General features: G+C 44.4%; 1 protein-coding gene across 11 annotated transcripts in view; it reads left to right on the top strand.

Annotated features, from left to right (window-relative positions):
• The window catches only part of LOC110537471 (autism susceptibility gene 2 protein), a 488,828-nt gene that overhangs the window by 202,284 nt on the left and 267,856 nt on the right, over window positions 1-18,688 (top strand). For all 11 annotated transcript variants that reach the window (XM_090192284.1, XM_090192285.1, XM_090192283.1 and 8 more), the window contains one exon: window positions 9,178-9,279. In XM_090192284.1, coding sequence (XP_090048410.1) covers window positions 9,178-9,279 — 102 coding nt within the window. The remainder of the gene's footprint in view (window positions 1-9,177; window positions 9,280-18,688) is intronic.

Genomic DNA, 18,688 nt, shown 5'->3' with positions numbered 1-18,688 from the left:
GTCACGTCCACCTGCTGATTGGAGATCAGATTATCTCAGCTCATCTCTGCTGTCATTAACAGCCCTCCTGGCTCGCTGTACCAGGGGTCACAGGTCAATGAGGGACAAGTGTCAGCCTGCCAGGACCTAATCACACCACTCTCACTGCTGTGCCCTGAAGCCAAAGGGTGTGACTGACTGGCAGCATTGGACACGCTGTTACTTACCCACAGCAACGTGTTGTGTATTTATAGACCTGTTATTGATTGCAGTGTGACTTTAGTTCATATCTGGTCTGTAGTACTAGTCATGTAGGCTACATGTACAGCACCAGTCAAACGTTTTGACTCACCTAAAGGTTTTTCTTCGTTTGTCTATTTTCTACATTGTATAATAACAGTGAAGACATCAAAACTGTGAAATAATAACATTTGGAATTATTTAGTAACCAAAAAAGTGTTAAACAAATCCAAATATATGTTTTATTTTAGATTATTCAAAGTAGTCACCTTTTGCCTTAATGAAAGCTTTGCACACTCTTGGCATTCTCTCAACCAGCTGGACATTTCCTGTTAATGGACACAAATTGCATGTTTATTGTGTGAACTTTCCTCTTAAAGGTTTGAATGGAATCGTTTTAAATGAATATCCCTTTATACCGTTTTACTTGTCTTATTTGCTGCATAACATCCAGGCTGGGAGCTAGCCATGCCTTAGGGTCCTATAATGGTACTGCGATCACCCATTTAGATCCTCTCTCCTTAATAGCAGGAGCCAGGCGACAGCACACTCACTCTGACATTTAGCTAAAAAATGATTTGTATATCTTCTTCCCCACCTCTGAAGGGCTCCGGTTGTGCATTTTCCATCTTCTTAACTGCAGCCACAGCTCCATGCAGTTCCGGCGCTCAGTGCTCTATTTCTGTAACATTAAAAAGTCCTCTTTCTCCAAACTGGAAGCGTTTGTTTATCATATTACCGCCACACATGAGCCGTGCACAAGGCTTGAACCGGTGTTAAGTGTCCGCGCTAAATTTCATTGCCTCCATCTACTGGAAGGCCTGCCAATATACTGGCAGTGAATTCCTAGGGGGAAATAAATGGCAATAAGAAAGAGAAATGATAGCCTCCTGCAAGCCGATAGGAGAGGAGAGGAGGCCTTTTTCTTTTTTTCCTCCTAGCAGCACTCTTCACTTAGGCTGGCCGGGCAGCTCTGAGACCTAGCTGTGACTTGGCACTGAGGCTGTGGCTTAGTGAGATGGCTAGCTGAAAGCTGATATTGAAGTAACGACCCGGTGGCATGGATGGGGGGGCTCGGGAATAATGTAATTAATTGCACACAAATTTCTTTGATGAATAGTTATGTGGTGATAAGCGCTCGGTTGAGCAGCTGAAGGTCTCGGCCTTCTCTCTCTGTGCAGCTGCTGTGCTCTGGGAAGGCTTCTCGAGTCTCTCTCAACTCGCTCTCTGTCTCTCTCTTTCCTCTCTCTTATGTCGTCCCACACTCCTCTCTCTACTTCTGTCTCGCCTCCCTCCCCCCTCTCATTCGCTCATTTTCTATCTCCTCTCTCTGTCCTTCCTCCCTTAGAGCCTAGGGGGATGCTACTGTAGCCATGGAGGGAAGGGGAGCTGGATATGTTTAATGTGGGAAGGGGGGGGGGGGTGTATTTTACTGCCACATGGTGTCCTATAACAAGGTGTTCTGATATGGTCTGAGAGAGTTGAGGTCTCCTGCTGATCTTATTCTCCTCCTACCACCCCTCCCTCCTTCCATCCTTCCACCACCTTGCACCACTCAGTTCATTATTAAATCTGGGAATTGTCCCCATAACTCAATGCAGCAGGCTACAGCATTATATGGCCATTTGTACGAAGAGGGAAAAAGGTGATTGCGATGCAACTGCAGAGCGGATGGATGTTAAAAGCATATTGATTTGTATGTAATGTCGTCATAGATCCCAGATTTATGTCTGTATATAAATGCAGCCTCAAGCCTACCATACCTCCACCACCCCCCTACCCCACCCCCAGCTCTGTGGTTGAGTAAATGGCCCTTAGTATGACTGATGACATCAAGACAGCACTTTTAAGCAAGTTTTCCCACACCCCAACTCTTCCTCTATCTTCCTCTCAGAATGCTCATGCCTTCAGGGTGCTGTGGTTAGCCCCTCTAGTCCTCAGAGGCTCCATTGCTGTGAAGAATCACATTCCACCACAGAGAGACTGTGATCCTGCTCTGTGGCCTAAGCCCGTCCTCAGGGTGCATTAGGCCTCCTGCCACCACAAAAATCATGTCTGACAAGGTCGCCAGAGGTCGTGGCAACCACTTGAGCATGATAACGGCTGAGAGGTATAAGAGTGAAATGGAGCATTTCCATGGCGATCGCACAGCACCCTGCGGAAACGATAGACACGGAGGAAAACTACTGTTTCTGTTCTGCCGAGTCGCTAGCTATAATGACATCTAGGAAACATTGTCATAGCCAGTACAGAAGTATTGGCCAAAATATGCCAATAATCACAAATATGTCAATTGGACATTATGAGTGAAAATATATATGGTTGTGTTGTGTAACAGAGACACTGATGGATATATTAAGTGTTATTTTAACTGTGACTTCCCATGACCTCTATATACCACACACAAACTAACTAAACAAATGAGGGCAGTCGGACCCCAGTGAACCCTGATGTCCAATGACAGGCTTTGACTGTGGGTGGCTATGGACAGGGGGAGGTGGGGGGATGGAGGACGCTTGTCTGGGGCGGTCAGAACGCTCAGGCCTCAGAGCCAAACACAGGGTCTGGCCCGGGCCACTCTGGTTAGCGCCAGTTACGCGCTGCCACACAGCTGCTGTCAGAACGATGACGGAGGACACTGAATCAGCTCCTTACAGGCCCTGACAACCCGTGTCCCGCTTTCACATGACGTTCTCGTCGGGAAAAGTTTGCAGTGGGTTAACCGTTCCCGACTGTTTTCAACTGCTATTGTCTGCTGCCAGTCCAAAGTTGACACACTATGGGGCTGGGCCTCACCATGGGGCTGATGGGAAATGTAGTCTCTCATCCCCCTATGCTTAGACAGTGATTATTGCTATGAATATCATAATTTCTGTGTTTTTGGACTATGCAGAATATGAACATACTCTAGGCCTTTGACATGCATTTTGTTCCATGAATAGTTTTAAGGGGATGTAGACACACCCACACAACATGTTTAGGCAATACGCATGTGTAAAATATGAAATTGTCTCAATGTAATGAATGAAGCTAGGCAAAGCAACGAGGCATATGGTGACCCTGTCCATCAAGTGAATGTAGTCAGGAACGGCTGTGCGTGTCAGCAATTTGAATGGATGGGAAGGAATGAATACCCTGGCACCTTTCCTGCAGTTTTAGCAAATAAAATGGGTGCTCTGCCACCAAATCAAGGAAAGGGCAAGTGTTTACTATATAAACATGGATTTATTTGTCAAAAAATGAAGAGTGTTCAAAAGTGAAATTATAAAGCAACATCTCTAATGAAAGAAGTGTACAAGATAAGCCAAGACATACATAAAACATATTCCCAAACCCCCTTCCATAAAATAAGTCATGAAATAAGTTCAATTATATACCCCCCAAAAATACAATTGCACTGTATTGCCCCCCCCCCCCCCACCGAAAAAGAACAAGTGTTCAAAAGTCAAACAAATGATGAAATAAAAATTAAATAACAAAAAATAAGTAAGAAAATAACAAAACAAAAAATTGCAAGTTCTCAACGATGCAATATACATTTATAAAATATACACAATATCAAGACATTTATTTAAAAAAAACACTAAGTCATAAAGAGTATTATAAAGAAGAGGGTAATGTTCTGTGTGTTGTTATGTAAGGGTGTGTAAGTGAGTGGGTGATCTTGAGAAGCAGGTGTAAAGAGTCATTGAGGTGCAGCTGACCCTGTCTACCCTGACTGCACGTCAATGTTCAAAGCGTAGTCACTGTAAACCAAAGGGATTTGTCAGTACAGCAGAAAATAGAGCGTTTATTATAAGCAGCCCGAGCTAGCTAGTGGATTATCTATAAAACTTTCATGGTCCTCCCTCAGTGGCAAGCAGCCGTAAAACTTCCAGAATGAGCGACTTGTAACTTGTTAAATCAAATTAAACATTTATAAGCGCTTTTAGGTAAATGAGATCCTCTTTCATTGCAGGCCTGGTGGGATTCTCTACTGGCGGTGGGAGGGATCCAGAGAGGACAGGTTAGCTGTACTAAAAGCCGACCGCAGAACAACAATAAAAGCCCTTAAATTGTTCCAGGTTTTATTACCGCCGAGTTCCGCAGCTGCTGTTGTGCATAACTCAGGGAAAACAGGAGCTGATAGCAATGGAATCCCACGGAGGCTAGCATAGAAAGCCGAGCCCAGCTTTCGCACTTTTTGGGAGGGAGGATGGAGGTTGATGGCTAGGGGGTGGGTTGTGTATTGCTCTGTTAAAAATGGCCTGTGTGGTTTAACACGTTAAGCAGGGCTCACTTTTTGTGTTTGATTACATTCAGTTGCTAGAGGAGCCCTTGGGAATAGGTCAGTAGGCTTGTAAAATTCCTCAGCAGCACTGGCAACGCACTTTTCGCTAAGTGGGCAGAGGAAATAATTGACTACACGTGTTAACAATAATCCTGTAAAAATCTTCAAAGGCTGTTTTCCAACCTCCCTTCTAATGTGCAAAAGGCCTCTTAAAGGGATTTCTACTTCCCCAGAGTCAGATGTGGATACCATTTTTATGTCTCTGCGTCCAGTATTAAGGAAGTTAGAGGTAGTTTCGTGAGCTAATGCTAACTAGCGTTAGCGCAATGACTGGAACGCATGTTCCAGGTTAACAATTGCTCTAGTGCTAGTTAGCAACTTCCTTCAAACTGCATGCAGAGACATAACAATGAGTTAATCTGACTCTGGGGAAGTAGATAATGGGCCTCGTTTCCAAAATCCCGAACTATCCCAAAGTATCCCTTTAAAGGGAGGTATTTCTTCCCCTGAAAATTCTTAAGTAGAAAAGCGCTGGTGTATTGTCCAGGTCAGGTTTGAATAGATGAATAGCACTTTCTCCACTCTGCTGCCATTACCAGAAATACAGAAATAAAAGCATTCAGTTTAAGTTAGCCTTTTATTGATTCAGGCTTCTTCTATAAGCAAGGTTATCTGCTTTGTAAGTGGCTCCCATCTCCTTTCGTGATGCAGTACTCTATAAGTGTTACCTTTTGGCGTTAGTATGGCTATTTAGTTCAGGGTGAGTACAAATACATTAAAACTACAGAATGGAGGTTTCTATGTAGTTTAGATTTGGGGGAATATGACTCATTTTATTACTGTATCACATGGGGAGATATAGCAGCTTGATTAAAACGATGATAGTGTGGAGGTTTTATTTAGGCTGTTCTCTGCTGAAGAATCACACTGACTGCTGATTGAAAACAGTTGTTTTAATTCTATACTTCAATAAATTCAGGCAGAGGGGAAGGTGGGGGTTCCCCCCTAACACGGAACAGATTGAGGGAAGACAAGACCTCAATGTGTTGAAATCAATGGCAGATGCACATACTAGTAGTTTAAATGTTTCACTAGATGCTAATGTATTGCTGTGTTTTTATTTGTTGTGAAATTAGCCTCTGGAATATTAAAACCGTCTGTTTGCTAGTTATCTTTCTGTAGGGCACATTTTTACCCAATGTGGATAAGGTCATTAAACGAATACGTCTGTATGTTTCAGCTTGCCTCTTTATTCATGTGTTTATGTTGTTATTACATGAGCACAGAATCACAGAACAGGCATGTGCACGTAGTGTACACACACACGCTACACGTACATGCACACACACATGGACAAAGGGAAATACACACACACACACACACACACACACAAAACCTCCACACACCCTCTCTGACTACACCCATCATCTCTGCACTAGATATTGTGAAAAGCGGCCATGCCATGTGCACCAAGGGAGAAGAAACTGAAACAAGTAAAAAGGCAGTGAAGTGATGAAATGTGAAATGACATGCCAGAGTAATGAGAGGACCATGACCATGCTGATGAGCCACTGCTTGCTGCTACTGCTACTGGGATGACATGCCAACTGAAGGGACTGTTAGTCTCTACTCTACACACACAGAGAGACTGGTTCATCTCTCAGATTTATCTGTACTGGGAGGTCATTAAATCTCAGCTCAGCTTTTTGATGGGGCTGATTTATTGTGACCACGAGCATATCCTCCCTTGGTTTAGCACATCTATTAATCACGCTGTTAAGAGATGAGTACATTACGCCAGGAATCTGCCCCTCTGAAAGAACACGTCATTCTCTGAAGTAATTTAAGGAAGCTTTAAGAGAAATTAAAGGGAACAACAAACCAAGGGAGACATTTTGCAAATCACTGTGTAATAGCTAGGTTCCTGTCTGGCCATGTAATACCCCTGAAAGATGATCTGGGTTTACTGCGTTGGCTTTATTAGAGATGTTCTTCACTCTATTCTCTGAGGTAAATTTACTGAATAGTTCACGGACAGAGTAGATTTTCTACTGATCGATGGAGACCGGGGAGTGTACAGTACTAATGCAATCGGTTTGTTCCACATATAGACATCAGTCATTTTGATGATACTTGAACTGTTAGATTAATCTAAATCTATTTTACTCAAACAGACTGGGACACAATTACTGTCGAATGTGTCGGACTTCATTGTAAGAGATAAGGTAATGCAGACAAGCCCTTAAAGCTATTCAATCATTCCCTTTCATTCCATGTGCTGCAGATGGCTGTTCAATCAATTACACAAGTAAGACATGGGTGGGGGTGGAAGTACTTTTATTGGTCTGTGGTTAGAATATGTAGAAATAAAGGAAACAACATAAAGTGTCTTTGTAGGGCGTTGGACCACCACGAGCCAGAACAGCTTCAATGCACCTTGGCATAGATTCTACATGTGTCTGGAGCTCTATTGGAGGGATGCGACACCATTCATTCTTCCACAAGAAATTCCATAATTTGGTGTTTTGTTGATGCTACTGGAAAACTCCCATAAGTGTTCAACTGAGTTGACTGAGACGGCCTTGACATATGGTTCACATCGTTTTCAGGCTCATCAAACCATTCAGTGACCCCTCGTACCCTGTGAATGGGGGCATTGTCATGCTATGGGGGCATAGCCAGCATGATGGGATGTTAATTGGTTAATTAACTCAGGAACCAAACCTGTGTGGAAGCACATGCTTTCAATATACTTTCTATCCGTCATTGTTTCCATTATTTTGGCAGTTACCTGTACATTGGTGTGTGTGTGTGCACGCATGCGCGTGTGTCCCCATTTTGTGTGTGTGCGTAAGAGAGATGCACAGTGCTGCCAGCAGGGACCCTGCTTGCTTAATGAATATTATAGGTCAACATGTTTTGATGAACGACCTGTAGACTGGGGCATAAACGGTGCACAGTGCCGTCCCTCCCTTCTTCCCATGCCCTTTCTTCAGGGCTCTATTACTGTGTGTGCATGCCCGGGATATACTTCCCCCTCTGCTCTGCAAATGTTCAAACTCCCATCAGAGGAATTGGCCTTTTACAAAAAAGGGTAAGGAAAAGGCTCAGTCTCTTTGTGGAGGAAAAGTGTGTTGGAGGTAATTAGTGCTATCACACATGCCAGAGCCTCTGTGTATGGAGCTCTCTCTCTCTCTCTGTGTGTGTGTGTGTGTGTGTGTGTGTGTGTGTGTGTGTGTGTGTGTGTGTGTGTGTGTGTGTGTGTGTGTGTGTTTATCTCCACGTGCTTGTGTTCCCTCCAGCCAGGCTGTCTTGTGTGGCCTAGTTCTCTTCCCCGCTCTCCTCCTCAGGCCCATCAGGCATCTCCCAGTTCTCCAGCTCTCTCTTATCACTCTCAGCACTCAGCCTGGCTCACAGCCTTTCGCCCACCACAGTATTCTCCCTCGGAAAGAATTCCTTTCATACTGCTAATGGTTACAGAAAAGGGAATGTTTTCATTTTAATTATACGTTTAATTCAAAGGCTCTTAAGGCGTCCCCCTCTACCCTGTGCCCTTTCAATAAATCCTGGTATTCTGGAACCAGTTACGGACTTTGGGCTCCCGAGTGACGCAGTGGTCTAAGGCACCTCATTTCATTGCAAGAGGCGTCACTATAGTCCCTGGTTCGAATCCAGGCTGTATCACATCCGGCCATGATTGGGAGTCCCGTAGGGCAGTGCACAATTGTCCCAGCGTCGCCGGGGTAGGCCGTCATTGTAAATAAGAATTTGTTCTTAACTGACTTTCCTAGTTAAATAAAGGTTCAATTAAAAACAAATGCTACCTGTATAGTTCAGTCAGAAAGAGAGAGTGAGAGTACAGCCCCTCTTAGATAATACAATCCCTCTATGTGCTGTCTGTCGAGCCATACTCTGCTTTTTCTGTTAGGTGGCATTGCACCTATTTAATGCTCTGGTATGTGATTTGAAATGAAGGCTTGGCATGGCAGGCCGATCTCGTCTGCTGGGTCTGGAAGGAAGGAGTATTGTGAGGAAGCTTCAGAGGACATGAAATGCAGACTTGGACCACAACTGCCCCTCGGCCCCCATGAGCCCTACATTGTTCTCCTCAGGAGGACTTCTGGAAGGCTCAGATGTTCTTGGATCGCACATCCTCCTCCTCTTTGCTCACTTGCTTTTTATTTTCTGTCTCTCTATGAGTCTGAAACTGAGCTTCTGTAGTCTCCGCATGGGGCTGCCTGTCTGTTTGAAAGGAAGGGAAGACGGCTTTTGAAGATGTTTGAAGCTTTTGTTTCTGTTCTTCTCTTCTCAGAAAGGTTGATGGGGATTTCACATTGTGAGATCAGATGCTGGCTGTCTTGTCTGTCATTGGCAGGCTGGAGTGACAGCTGCTGGCTCAAGAGGCATATAAAAACATGACAGATTTACACATACAGAACAGTGCTCGCTGCCAGCTCACACATATTCATGACAAAATGTGCTTCTGTCTGTGGGAGAGGGATTTTCTTGTCAGTCTCCTCCGCCACTATAATCTACAGGCCAAATGATTGGCACCCTTGATAAAGATGAGCAAAAAATACTGTAGAAAATAAATAATTCAAATACTGAATGTAAAGCTTAGCACCAAAGCCCTGTCCCAACGTCTTCAGCATGTTAACGTGTGTCTGTGTGTGTTTGTTGTTTTTCAGATGAAGCCGGGACAGAACAACTGTAAGGACAGCGACAGTGAGAGCCTGAGTGGACGGTCCAAGCCTTCTGTGGGAAGCAGCTCCAGAGACAGGCTGAGTGACGTAAGTAACAAACAAACCAACAAACAAACAGCAAACAGGACATGACAGCACAAGCTGCATGTCTGCACACTACATTAGACTAGTGATTTATCATGACACCCTCCAGCAATCCCAGTAATGAATCTCTAAATCTTTACTACTTAATGACCCAACTGCAGCTCCAGAATATCCTTCTGAGAGAAGTTCTAGCAGATTAGACTGGTTTTCTAACTGTTCTAACTGCACAACCTTTATTATTAGATACATACTATATCCTATACTCACTTTAAACACAAATATACCGTAGCATCTGGTGTATCGATGCACGAAACAGAGACTTATACACAATCGGTGATCGTCGGGATGATTTATGTATCTTGTGAGGACTACATGAAGTTTGACAAGGTAAGTTTGACTTCCTCAAACTCAAGAAGAATCTGAATAAGAGCCATGGTGTGCTGCATATCGCAGCCAACAGGTAAGTGCTGCTGATACCGTGGACTGATAAAAATGTCATCTAATTTGCATTAGCCCTTAATATGAACCACTTCTCCAGTCGGTTATGGTTGTCGTTGGCATACCTCAAGGCTCCTTCTGGTGGACAGAGTTGTTTGTACAGTTACAGTCAGTGTTGTAAGTGTACACACCCAGAGGTGTGCTACTGTTACAACAAGGACATCCTATTTACCCAGTGGTTTGTTCCTCAGTCCCAGTTCTTCAGAAGCTAAGACAAGGGGTAGCGTTTCATGTATTTCTTCAACGTTTATTGAACCAGGTAAGTCAATTGAGATCAAATTCTTATTTACATTGATGGCCTGACACACAAGGTGAGATATCCCTCTCTTTGTTGGCCTTAGACATGGCCTGCTTGGAGATGTAAGCAGAGCAGACTGGGGCTAGGGAGGCTCTGTAAAGTCCTGCTACGCTATCTGACAGGCCTCAGCCCCTTTACTTTGATTCTAATGGTGAATCTACAGAGGTGCTGCTATCGGATAAGGCCCGTAATTAAAACTGTCACTTGGTGAAGCCAGTCATTGACAATAACCGGAGAGAATGAGTGTAGCAAAACTGGTTCTGCCGTGTAGCTACACTACAGGATGCTTGGCCAGGCATGAAATGAAATATGTCATTTGATGTCAACATCAGAAATGTAAATGATACCTGAAAATGATACCTCACACCTCATGCTACTGTACCAGAGAAAGAGAGAGCGAGAGTCAAGACAAACAACGATGAAGAAATGGAGCTGTGGAGAGACAGTTTTACAACTTTGAACAACTGAAATGCAACAGCTGTGGGTGCCATGAAAAATGAAGTCTTCAATTTGTCATCCATTAGGCTACGCTGCGTGACATGGGTGCGGAGGAGAATACTTAGACAGTGCTGTCATTCAGAGACAGAGGAGAAGACGAACATGTGATAGCCTGTTGGCTTCAATTACAGGGCAACATATCAGTTGTCTGGAATAATAGGTTACAGAACACGATTCGATGTACTTAATATGTGACTCGCCATGTCGTCTATGTTAAATATATCATTACTCCAGGAAGGGAACGTGAGAGAAGCATTGGTTTCTTGTCCATAGGCATCCTAGTTGGCCTCATTGCTCAGGGCCCAGCTCTTAACTCCCATCCAACCCTTAAAGGGCCAATCCTTAATTGAAACAATAACTAAGTAATCCCCGCCTCTGTTTTGGTAAAAAGCTGAGGGATGGAGCTGGAGAAATGTATCCACTCTCAAATTCATAGACAGAGCTATGGATGCATGGACTGACCATAGCTGATATAAAAATTATAGTTGTATCATGTTTTGAGGCTAAACAGTTTGTTTATATTTACTTTGTTTTCAAACATTGGAGTAAAACAAGCTTATACTGTATTTTGGGTTCTGGTGGCACCAGAACACGAGGCATTTATAAGTTATATTCTTCAAAAATCAATCGGTACATGTCTTTCATTTTTTGAAATGGATGATGCAACTGCAGATTGCCCCATTAACTCTCCCGTTCAGATCACATGTCATCCAGATGATATGTGCTTTGGCTTCGATTATGCCACTGATGAAATATCATCACTATTTTCAACAATTATGTGAAATTATGGCACACCCTAATTGCCCAGTAGTTGAGGATCACATCATTTCCCTCTCATTCAACTCACATGCCTATGAATTCGGTAGCACATCTTGCATCTCCCGACATTATCTAACTTGTGTTTGAACATTTCTCTAACCCGTCCATACGGTCTATTTCATGGGGTTCTTAAGATGTTTTTCTCCTCCACATTATCTTTCACCAAGCCAGCCTTTATCCAATATGTGTGCCCTGGAGGGAGGGTTGACTAAAGCCAATCCTCCACACGGTCTGTCTGTCTGGCATGGACGGCCAGAGGGCCTGATGCTGAGGCCGCTCCTCTCTGTTTTTCTGAAGGGAGTTGCTGAAAGCTGAGTACAGTGTTTTAGCCTGACGTGCCACTTAGAGAATGTCACATAATAAGAGAACCCTTCTCAGGTCCCCACGGGTCTCTGAACAGGTCCTGTCTGGTCACACTGTAAAAACCCACTTCACACATCGCAGGAGGCGAGAGAGGGCAAGGGAAGGAAGGGAGGAGAGGGGACGGGGTGAGAAAAGGAGGGTGAGAGAGAAGAGGGGGGTGAGACCCTGTGGAAGCCATATTGATAAACCTGAAAATTTGTCTGATTTAATGGCTCACACTCGGCATGTGTGATGAATGTGATACAAGGCCGGTCTTATATACCTTGAGATAGATCCAAGGCCGTACACACACCACACACACACACACACACACACACACACACACACACACACACACACACACACACACACACACACACACACACACACACACACACACACAGTGCATCAAAGTGAGTTATTAGACCCATGGAGCAGTGTGAGGCTGGGCTATGAGTAACCCTGGTCTTTCGTTAGATACCAACAGTTTGCTAATGATGTTTGCTAAAGGCCTGCATGCTCCCCCCTCGCCATCTGACTCTACACTGATGAAACGGATCAGCCTCCTGTGCTGCCCTGGACCTGCCTGGGAGGAACAGAGAGGGCAGGGGAGGTCAGCCTGGCCCCCATCTTCTCTCTCGCTCTCCTCTCTCTCTCTGTCTCTCTTTCTCTCCATCTCTCTCCCTCTTCATATCTCTCGCCATCTCTCTCTCTCTCTCTATCGCTCTCTTTCTATCGCTGTCCCTCTCTTTCTCTCTTCTCCTTCTCTCACCATCTCTCTCTGTCCTCTATCTCTATCTCTCTCACTATCTCTCTCTCTCTCTTTCTCTCTCTCTTTCTCTCTCCCCATCTCTCTCTCTCTTTCTCCCCATCTCTCTCTCCTCTATCTCTCCTCACTGTCCTATGCAGCTCATTAGGACTTACAAATCACACATCAGCCCCGTTGTGTTTAGCCTTAACCCCAAATCCCAGCTAAATTGGCTGGCTATGCTATTTGCTCTGAAGCCTCCAATCCCCTTTTGCGAGCGTTTGATCGTCGTTGCGTTTGCAGCAGGCATACATGCCTCCCACCCCACCACCACCCCTGCCTCCCCCCTCTTCCCCAGCCGCCATCCCCAGCCTGGGTGGCAGGAGTCCTGGGCAGAGGGAGTCTGCTGGATTGGGGTGGGCGTGGAGGCTGGGTTGAATCAGTCGTGTTTAGTCTCTGCGGCAGGGGTGAAATGCCATCATTACCCGGCTGCCTATCAAATAAATTGGCAATTACGGGGCTTGGAATGCAAGTAAACAGTACGTTACTCTTTTTTTGTTACTACCCTAGGCCCTTGATGAGAGATGGGCGAGAGAAAGGGGGAAGGGGAGGGAGAAAGAGATGGAGAGGCCAGAGAGCGTTTGGAGTCGAATCCCGCCAGTCAGCGCCCTTCGAGGCAGGCAGACAGGCTGATGAGAACCATGAGGAGCAGGGGATACTAATGAATTCACCCTAAAAGATGGGGACCGGAAATAAATAGATTTAGAAATATCCAAATATGATCCGCTAATTCACCATTCCCCCTTATCTGTCCAGTTGTTTTTTTCTGTTGACAGGTCAATTCTTTAGAGCATCTGCACAGACATTTGTGTACTGTTAGTATTGTAGTGTATGCTAAACTCTCATTAGCAGCCTTGTGGCCATAGAAATACTGGTGCTGGGCTTTAGAAACTTTCGGGCTAATACTCATATTGACGGCATAAGCAGTGGCAAGAGACAGGGATGAGACAGTTAGGTGTTTTTACAATTTATATGACCTACTATTCTCTCCCTGGGCCCACCTGATAGTCCCATAGGTTGTACGGAAGTCATTTGGCTCTAGCCTGATCCATGCTTGTAGTGTTACTCAGGACAGTCATTCTAGGACATGGAGGGTTCCCAACCCAAATGAAAATGTGAAAACTGTGGGTTCCTGTGAAATTCATCCATGTCTGCTCCGGCTCGCCTCACATGAGAAGTTATTTTCCTGCGGTGTGGTCTTTGAACGGCGCTTTGTACTGAAACATCTGGAAGTGATACGTCTAACCTCTCATATCCAGAGCACTCTGAGTACTTTCTGCTGAAATGGAGCAAGAAGAAAAGTCTCCCTCCAGGCTGTTAAACCTGAACCTAGTTATTAGTGGCTTTTGATGAATACATTACAGTATATTTGGAATTCCTTCTCTCATGTGGCAAAATTATACCAACTCTCAAATTACCGCTTTCGAAAGCGATTAATGTCATATAATAAAGTTGTTGGTTTTAATGATCACTGTGATTTTTTAATTTGCTCGAACATATGAAAAAACCACACCATTTTTGCTGGTATTTTGTTATTCAACCTCGCGGTACTTTTCGTACCCTACGGCCTAGCAATATTTATTTATGTGTGCCTGGCTCTGTCTAAAGGGGATCTAGCCTTTCCATTGACCTGGTTGTGTCACCTGGTCATAGCAGTTCTGTGTGCCTGGCTCTGTCTAAAGGGGATCTAGCCTTTCCATTGACCTGGTTGTGTCACCTGGTCATAGCAGTTCTGTGTGCCTGGCTCTGTCTAAAGGGGATCTAGCCTTTCCATTGACCTGGTTGTGTCACCTGGTCATAGCAGTTCTGTGTGCCTAGCTCTGTCTAAAAGGGATCTAGCCTTTCCATTGACCTGGTTGTGTCACCTGGTCATAACAGTTCTGTGTGCCTGGCTCTGTCTAAAGGGGATCTATCCTTTCCATTGACCTGGTTATGTCATCTGGTCATAGCAGTTCTGTGTGATATTGTGTCCATCACACCTCCTCAGTACATATTCTGATTATTCCTTGACACACCACTGTAAATGAGGTCACAGTCCCCCTACAAGTTGAAATATGCCGGCCAATTTGCTCCAACATGGAAGTTGTAATTGCTTGCAGCAATTATCCAGTTCCAGAGATAATTTTTTTCATCCTCTCTCTCTCTCTCTCTCTCTCGCTTTCTCTCGTTTTCTCTCTATCGCTCTTTCACTCGCTCTCTCCCTCGATCTCGATCTCTCTCTGTCTCTCTAATTTAAAATGTTCCTTATTAGAGATAAGCATTTAGATATGGAAGTCTGAATGTTATACCTATAATTAGTTCATTATCATAGTATCATGCTCCTCGTGACTCCGACTCAGTCAGATATGGGTTCTTTGTCAGTGTGAGTATAGTAGGAACACACACGCGCGCGCGCACGCTAGTGATGGGCGAGTCAGCTGTTTGTTCACCTGCACCCGCCCCCAATTGCTTATAAATCCATCCGTAAATCCATCCGCCAGACTATATGTAATAAACTGAAAATTGTAGGCCTGCACCCGACCCTAACCTGCATATATTGTATAGAAAATGCACTGTACAGTCAGAGATGGGGGTATGCATCTAACTTGTCTAATTAGATGCTTGCAGCTTCTCTTCTGTCATTAATTGTTGCAATAGGCGGCTCGTGAGTTTGAAGTTTAGGGAAGCAAATTTTCACCATAAAAATGCACCTTGATAATATAGCATTCCATGCAACATCGCATTTGCAGACTTATGCAAGATAACCTACTACTAAGCTATAGGCTATTTCAGATACCTTTCTTTGCACTGGAAAAAATGGGACTTTTATAAACATGCTATTCTGCTACACTTTATATGACTGGAGACATTAGTAGAATTTTAATACGACAAAAAGTCGTGCCTCCAACAGGATGGCGCTGGAGAAGAAGGCTGATGTTTTACATGTTCCTAACAATTGTGTTTTTTGTAAGTTTCTTTGCCTTTGTAAGTTTCTTTGCCTTATTTTGTATATAATGTTGCTGCTGCCGTCTCTTAAGACCGAAAATAACTTCTGGACATCAGAACTGCGATTACTCACCACAAACTGGCAGAATCCTTTTTTTCCTTTAACAAGTCCAACGAGCCCAACGTGAATGACATACTGCTTTCCCGGGAACAGACCCAGATCCCCGTCATATGCGTGATGAGAAGGTGGAGAAAAAGGGGCCGGAGGGCGGGCTGCCTTCTGAGAATTTGTAGGCGATGTAATAAACCCCTACTGCCTTCCATTCTGCTAGCAAACGTGCAGTCTTTGGAAAATCTATGACCTATGCGGAAGATTAAACTACCAATGGGACACTCAAAACTGTAATATCTAATGCTTCACGGGAGTTGTGGCTGAAAAACAACATTATCAACATATGCTGGTTATACGCTGTACCGGCAGGATAGAACAGTGGCGTCTGGTAAGACAAGGGGCGGCGGACTATGTATTTTTGTAAATAACAGCTGGTGCACGATATCTAAGGAAGTCTCAAGGTTTTACTCGCCTGAGGTAGAGTATCTCATGATAAGCTGTAGACCACACTATCTACCTAGAAAGTTTTCATCTGAGTTTTTCTGCCTAAGTTTCCAAAAGTGTATAAGTGTGTATTTGGTGAGCGTACAGTTGGGCCCTAAAACTTAGGCTATGCTCTTTTGCCAGATAAAAATAATACAAGAAAAACCACAATGTAGTCTATAGATTTGAATTGCACAATAATTATACATTCATGGATTTTAAATGGATTGTTTTCTCTTTATTCAACCCGCCCGCCACTCACCCGCCCTTCATGCACACAATATTTCATAATCCTAAACCCACCCATAGCAAGGATATAACCGCGGGGACTGCAGGTTATGAGTCAACCCACGCATCACTAGCGCGCCCTCACAAACCAAGCCTTTATTATTGCGTTATGGCTTTACAGCAGCTCTGTAAATCATGCGCCAGTCAGGACGGGCTGAAACATGGCTTCCTGCAGAGCGGACACACACTCGATAAACCTGCCACCCCCCCCCCCCCCAGCTCCCCCTGATGTCACATTGCCTGGGCATGGCCAGGAACAACAGCCCACGATCATAATTAGGCCAATGGGGTCCTATAATGACTTGTAAGTTATCCCAGAGGAACGTGCACATCAAATCCAACTTTGTTTGTCACATGCGCCAAATACCACATGCTCTGATCATGGTACTCTTCCACAAACACAATATCATTTCACAACAATGTGTCATCAGATTGAAGGAACTTATGTAAAACATTACAAATCAGTTTCAACACACACCCGATTTTCATCACAATGACTCATTTTTAGAGATATACAGGAACATCATATTTATTCATGAAAAAGCCTGGAAGATACTGTTTGTTTACCCAATATTCCTCAGAAATGATGAGCTTCTAAACATATGCAGTACAACTGTTTCTATCTCTCCCTGTGATTCATTATGCCTGTGAACATCATCTAACTCTTGTCTTTAAAGCGGGCTGATGAATAGACTGTTTTGAGGAAGAGGTGTGGTTTATTTCTACCTTTAGCTTTTCAGATCAAGCCCTCTCCCCCCTCTCGCCTTCTTTCCGTCTCTCTCATCCCCCGTCTGCTCCAGTGGCGCACACCCCGTCTCTCTTCTCCTCTGCTCAGGCTTGTCATTTGAGCCCTGTAGTCCGGATGTTAGGAACAGATTGTGACATTTTGTGACACGGTAGTCGGGCAGAATTATGGCGCGCCTCTGTCCCACTGTCATCCCCCGACAGCCAACTGTCAGAGATAGGCCCTCTGGTACTGCTCTACAGTTCACTCTCTCTCTCTCTCTCTCTCTCACACGCACGCACACACACACACACACACACACACACACACACACACACACACACACACACAGCTCCACAGGCGCTGGGGGGGACACTGCCTCCGCTCACAAGTTTTTTACAGGCGCCCGGGTGAATGTAATCTTCAGAAATATAATTAGTGGCAGAAAAGCATGATAATGTGACAGTGTGCAGTGACCTCAGTGCAGTCCTCAGGTGGTAGCATAGCTGCCTGCCCGACTGCCTGCTGCACCGCATTTCATCTCTGCTAATTATTTACTGTAGCTCAGGCCCTCTTCCTTAAAAAGGCATCAGTGGTCGTCCTATTTAAGACAAAACACCCCATGTGTCGTCAATGGAATGTTGTTACAATAAGTGATGTTATTACAGTATATGGAATGTTGTTACAATACGTGATGTTATTACAGTATATGGAATGTTGTTACAATACGTGATGTTATTACAGTATATGGAATGTTGTTACAATACGTGATGTTATTACAGTATATGGAATGTTGTTACAATACGTGATGTTATTACAGTATATCTAATTTAATGCCGTTTGTCATGTTCTTAGAATAGAAAATTAGGGCTATTTGAATACAATTTGATAAACATACTGGTTCAAGCTGACTTGTGTACTCCACTAGTGCAGTCAGCAACTATGAGAAGAGATGCATTCTCCTAGAAGATTAATGGTCGCAGTGGCGGTGTGGAATGTCATTGTTGAAGGTTGAATTTATTGAGCGTCTGAATCCTATCCATATGTTTTCAGGAATGACATAAATAGGCTCAGCCTGAATCCATTCTGACTTATCAAGCATTCACCGCTGCCAGAGCCTCCGCTACACTTGCCAAGTATTCCGGCTCAGAGGCTTCCAATAACAAATCCCATTCCACATCATTTCCACAGAAATTGGGCATGGACCAGGAGCAGCCAGCATCACCGTCCTGTTTTGCTTTTCCATTCGTGTCCCTCAGCTCATTGGCTACATATTGCATTCGTAGCCCCTGAAACCCCCTGTAATCCAACCCACATACCCCCAATATTTGGTGTCATGTCGTGCTCTGGCGGCAGAGCCTTTTCCCTTTGGTTGTGTCCTAAATGATCCCATTCCCTATGCAGTGCACTACCTTTGACCAGAGCCCTATAGGAAGCACCCTTTGTTCTCAGTGTGGAGGCTATTCCAGTGGGGTAAGTTGAATAACTGAAGCCCAGAAGATTCTCTCTTCACAAAGGTCTCACTCTGATTGGATGCATGCAGAGGTAGTCCAAGGAGAGAGCACTGGTTGCCATAGCAATGAGAGCAATGTGGGAACTCGGCTGTGTGAGCGAGAA

This window comes from Oncorhynchus mykiss, chromosome 12, assembly GCF_057628025.1.
Source record: "Oncorhynchus mykiss isolate SJ-2025 chromosome 12, ASM5762802v1, whole genome shotgun sequence".
Taxonomy (NCBI): domain Eukaryota; kingdom Metazoa; phylum Chordata; class Actinopteri; order Salmoniformes; family Salmonidae; genus Oncorhynchus; species Oncorhynchus mykiss.
The sequence above is the reverse complement of the archived record's forward strand: the minus strand, read 5'-3'. Positions and strand labels throughout refer to the sequence as shown.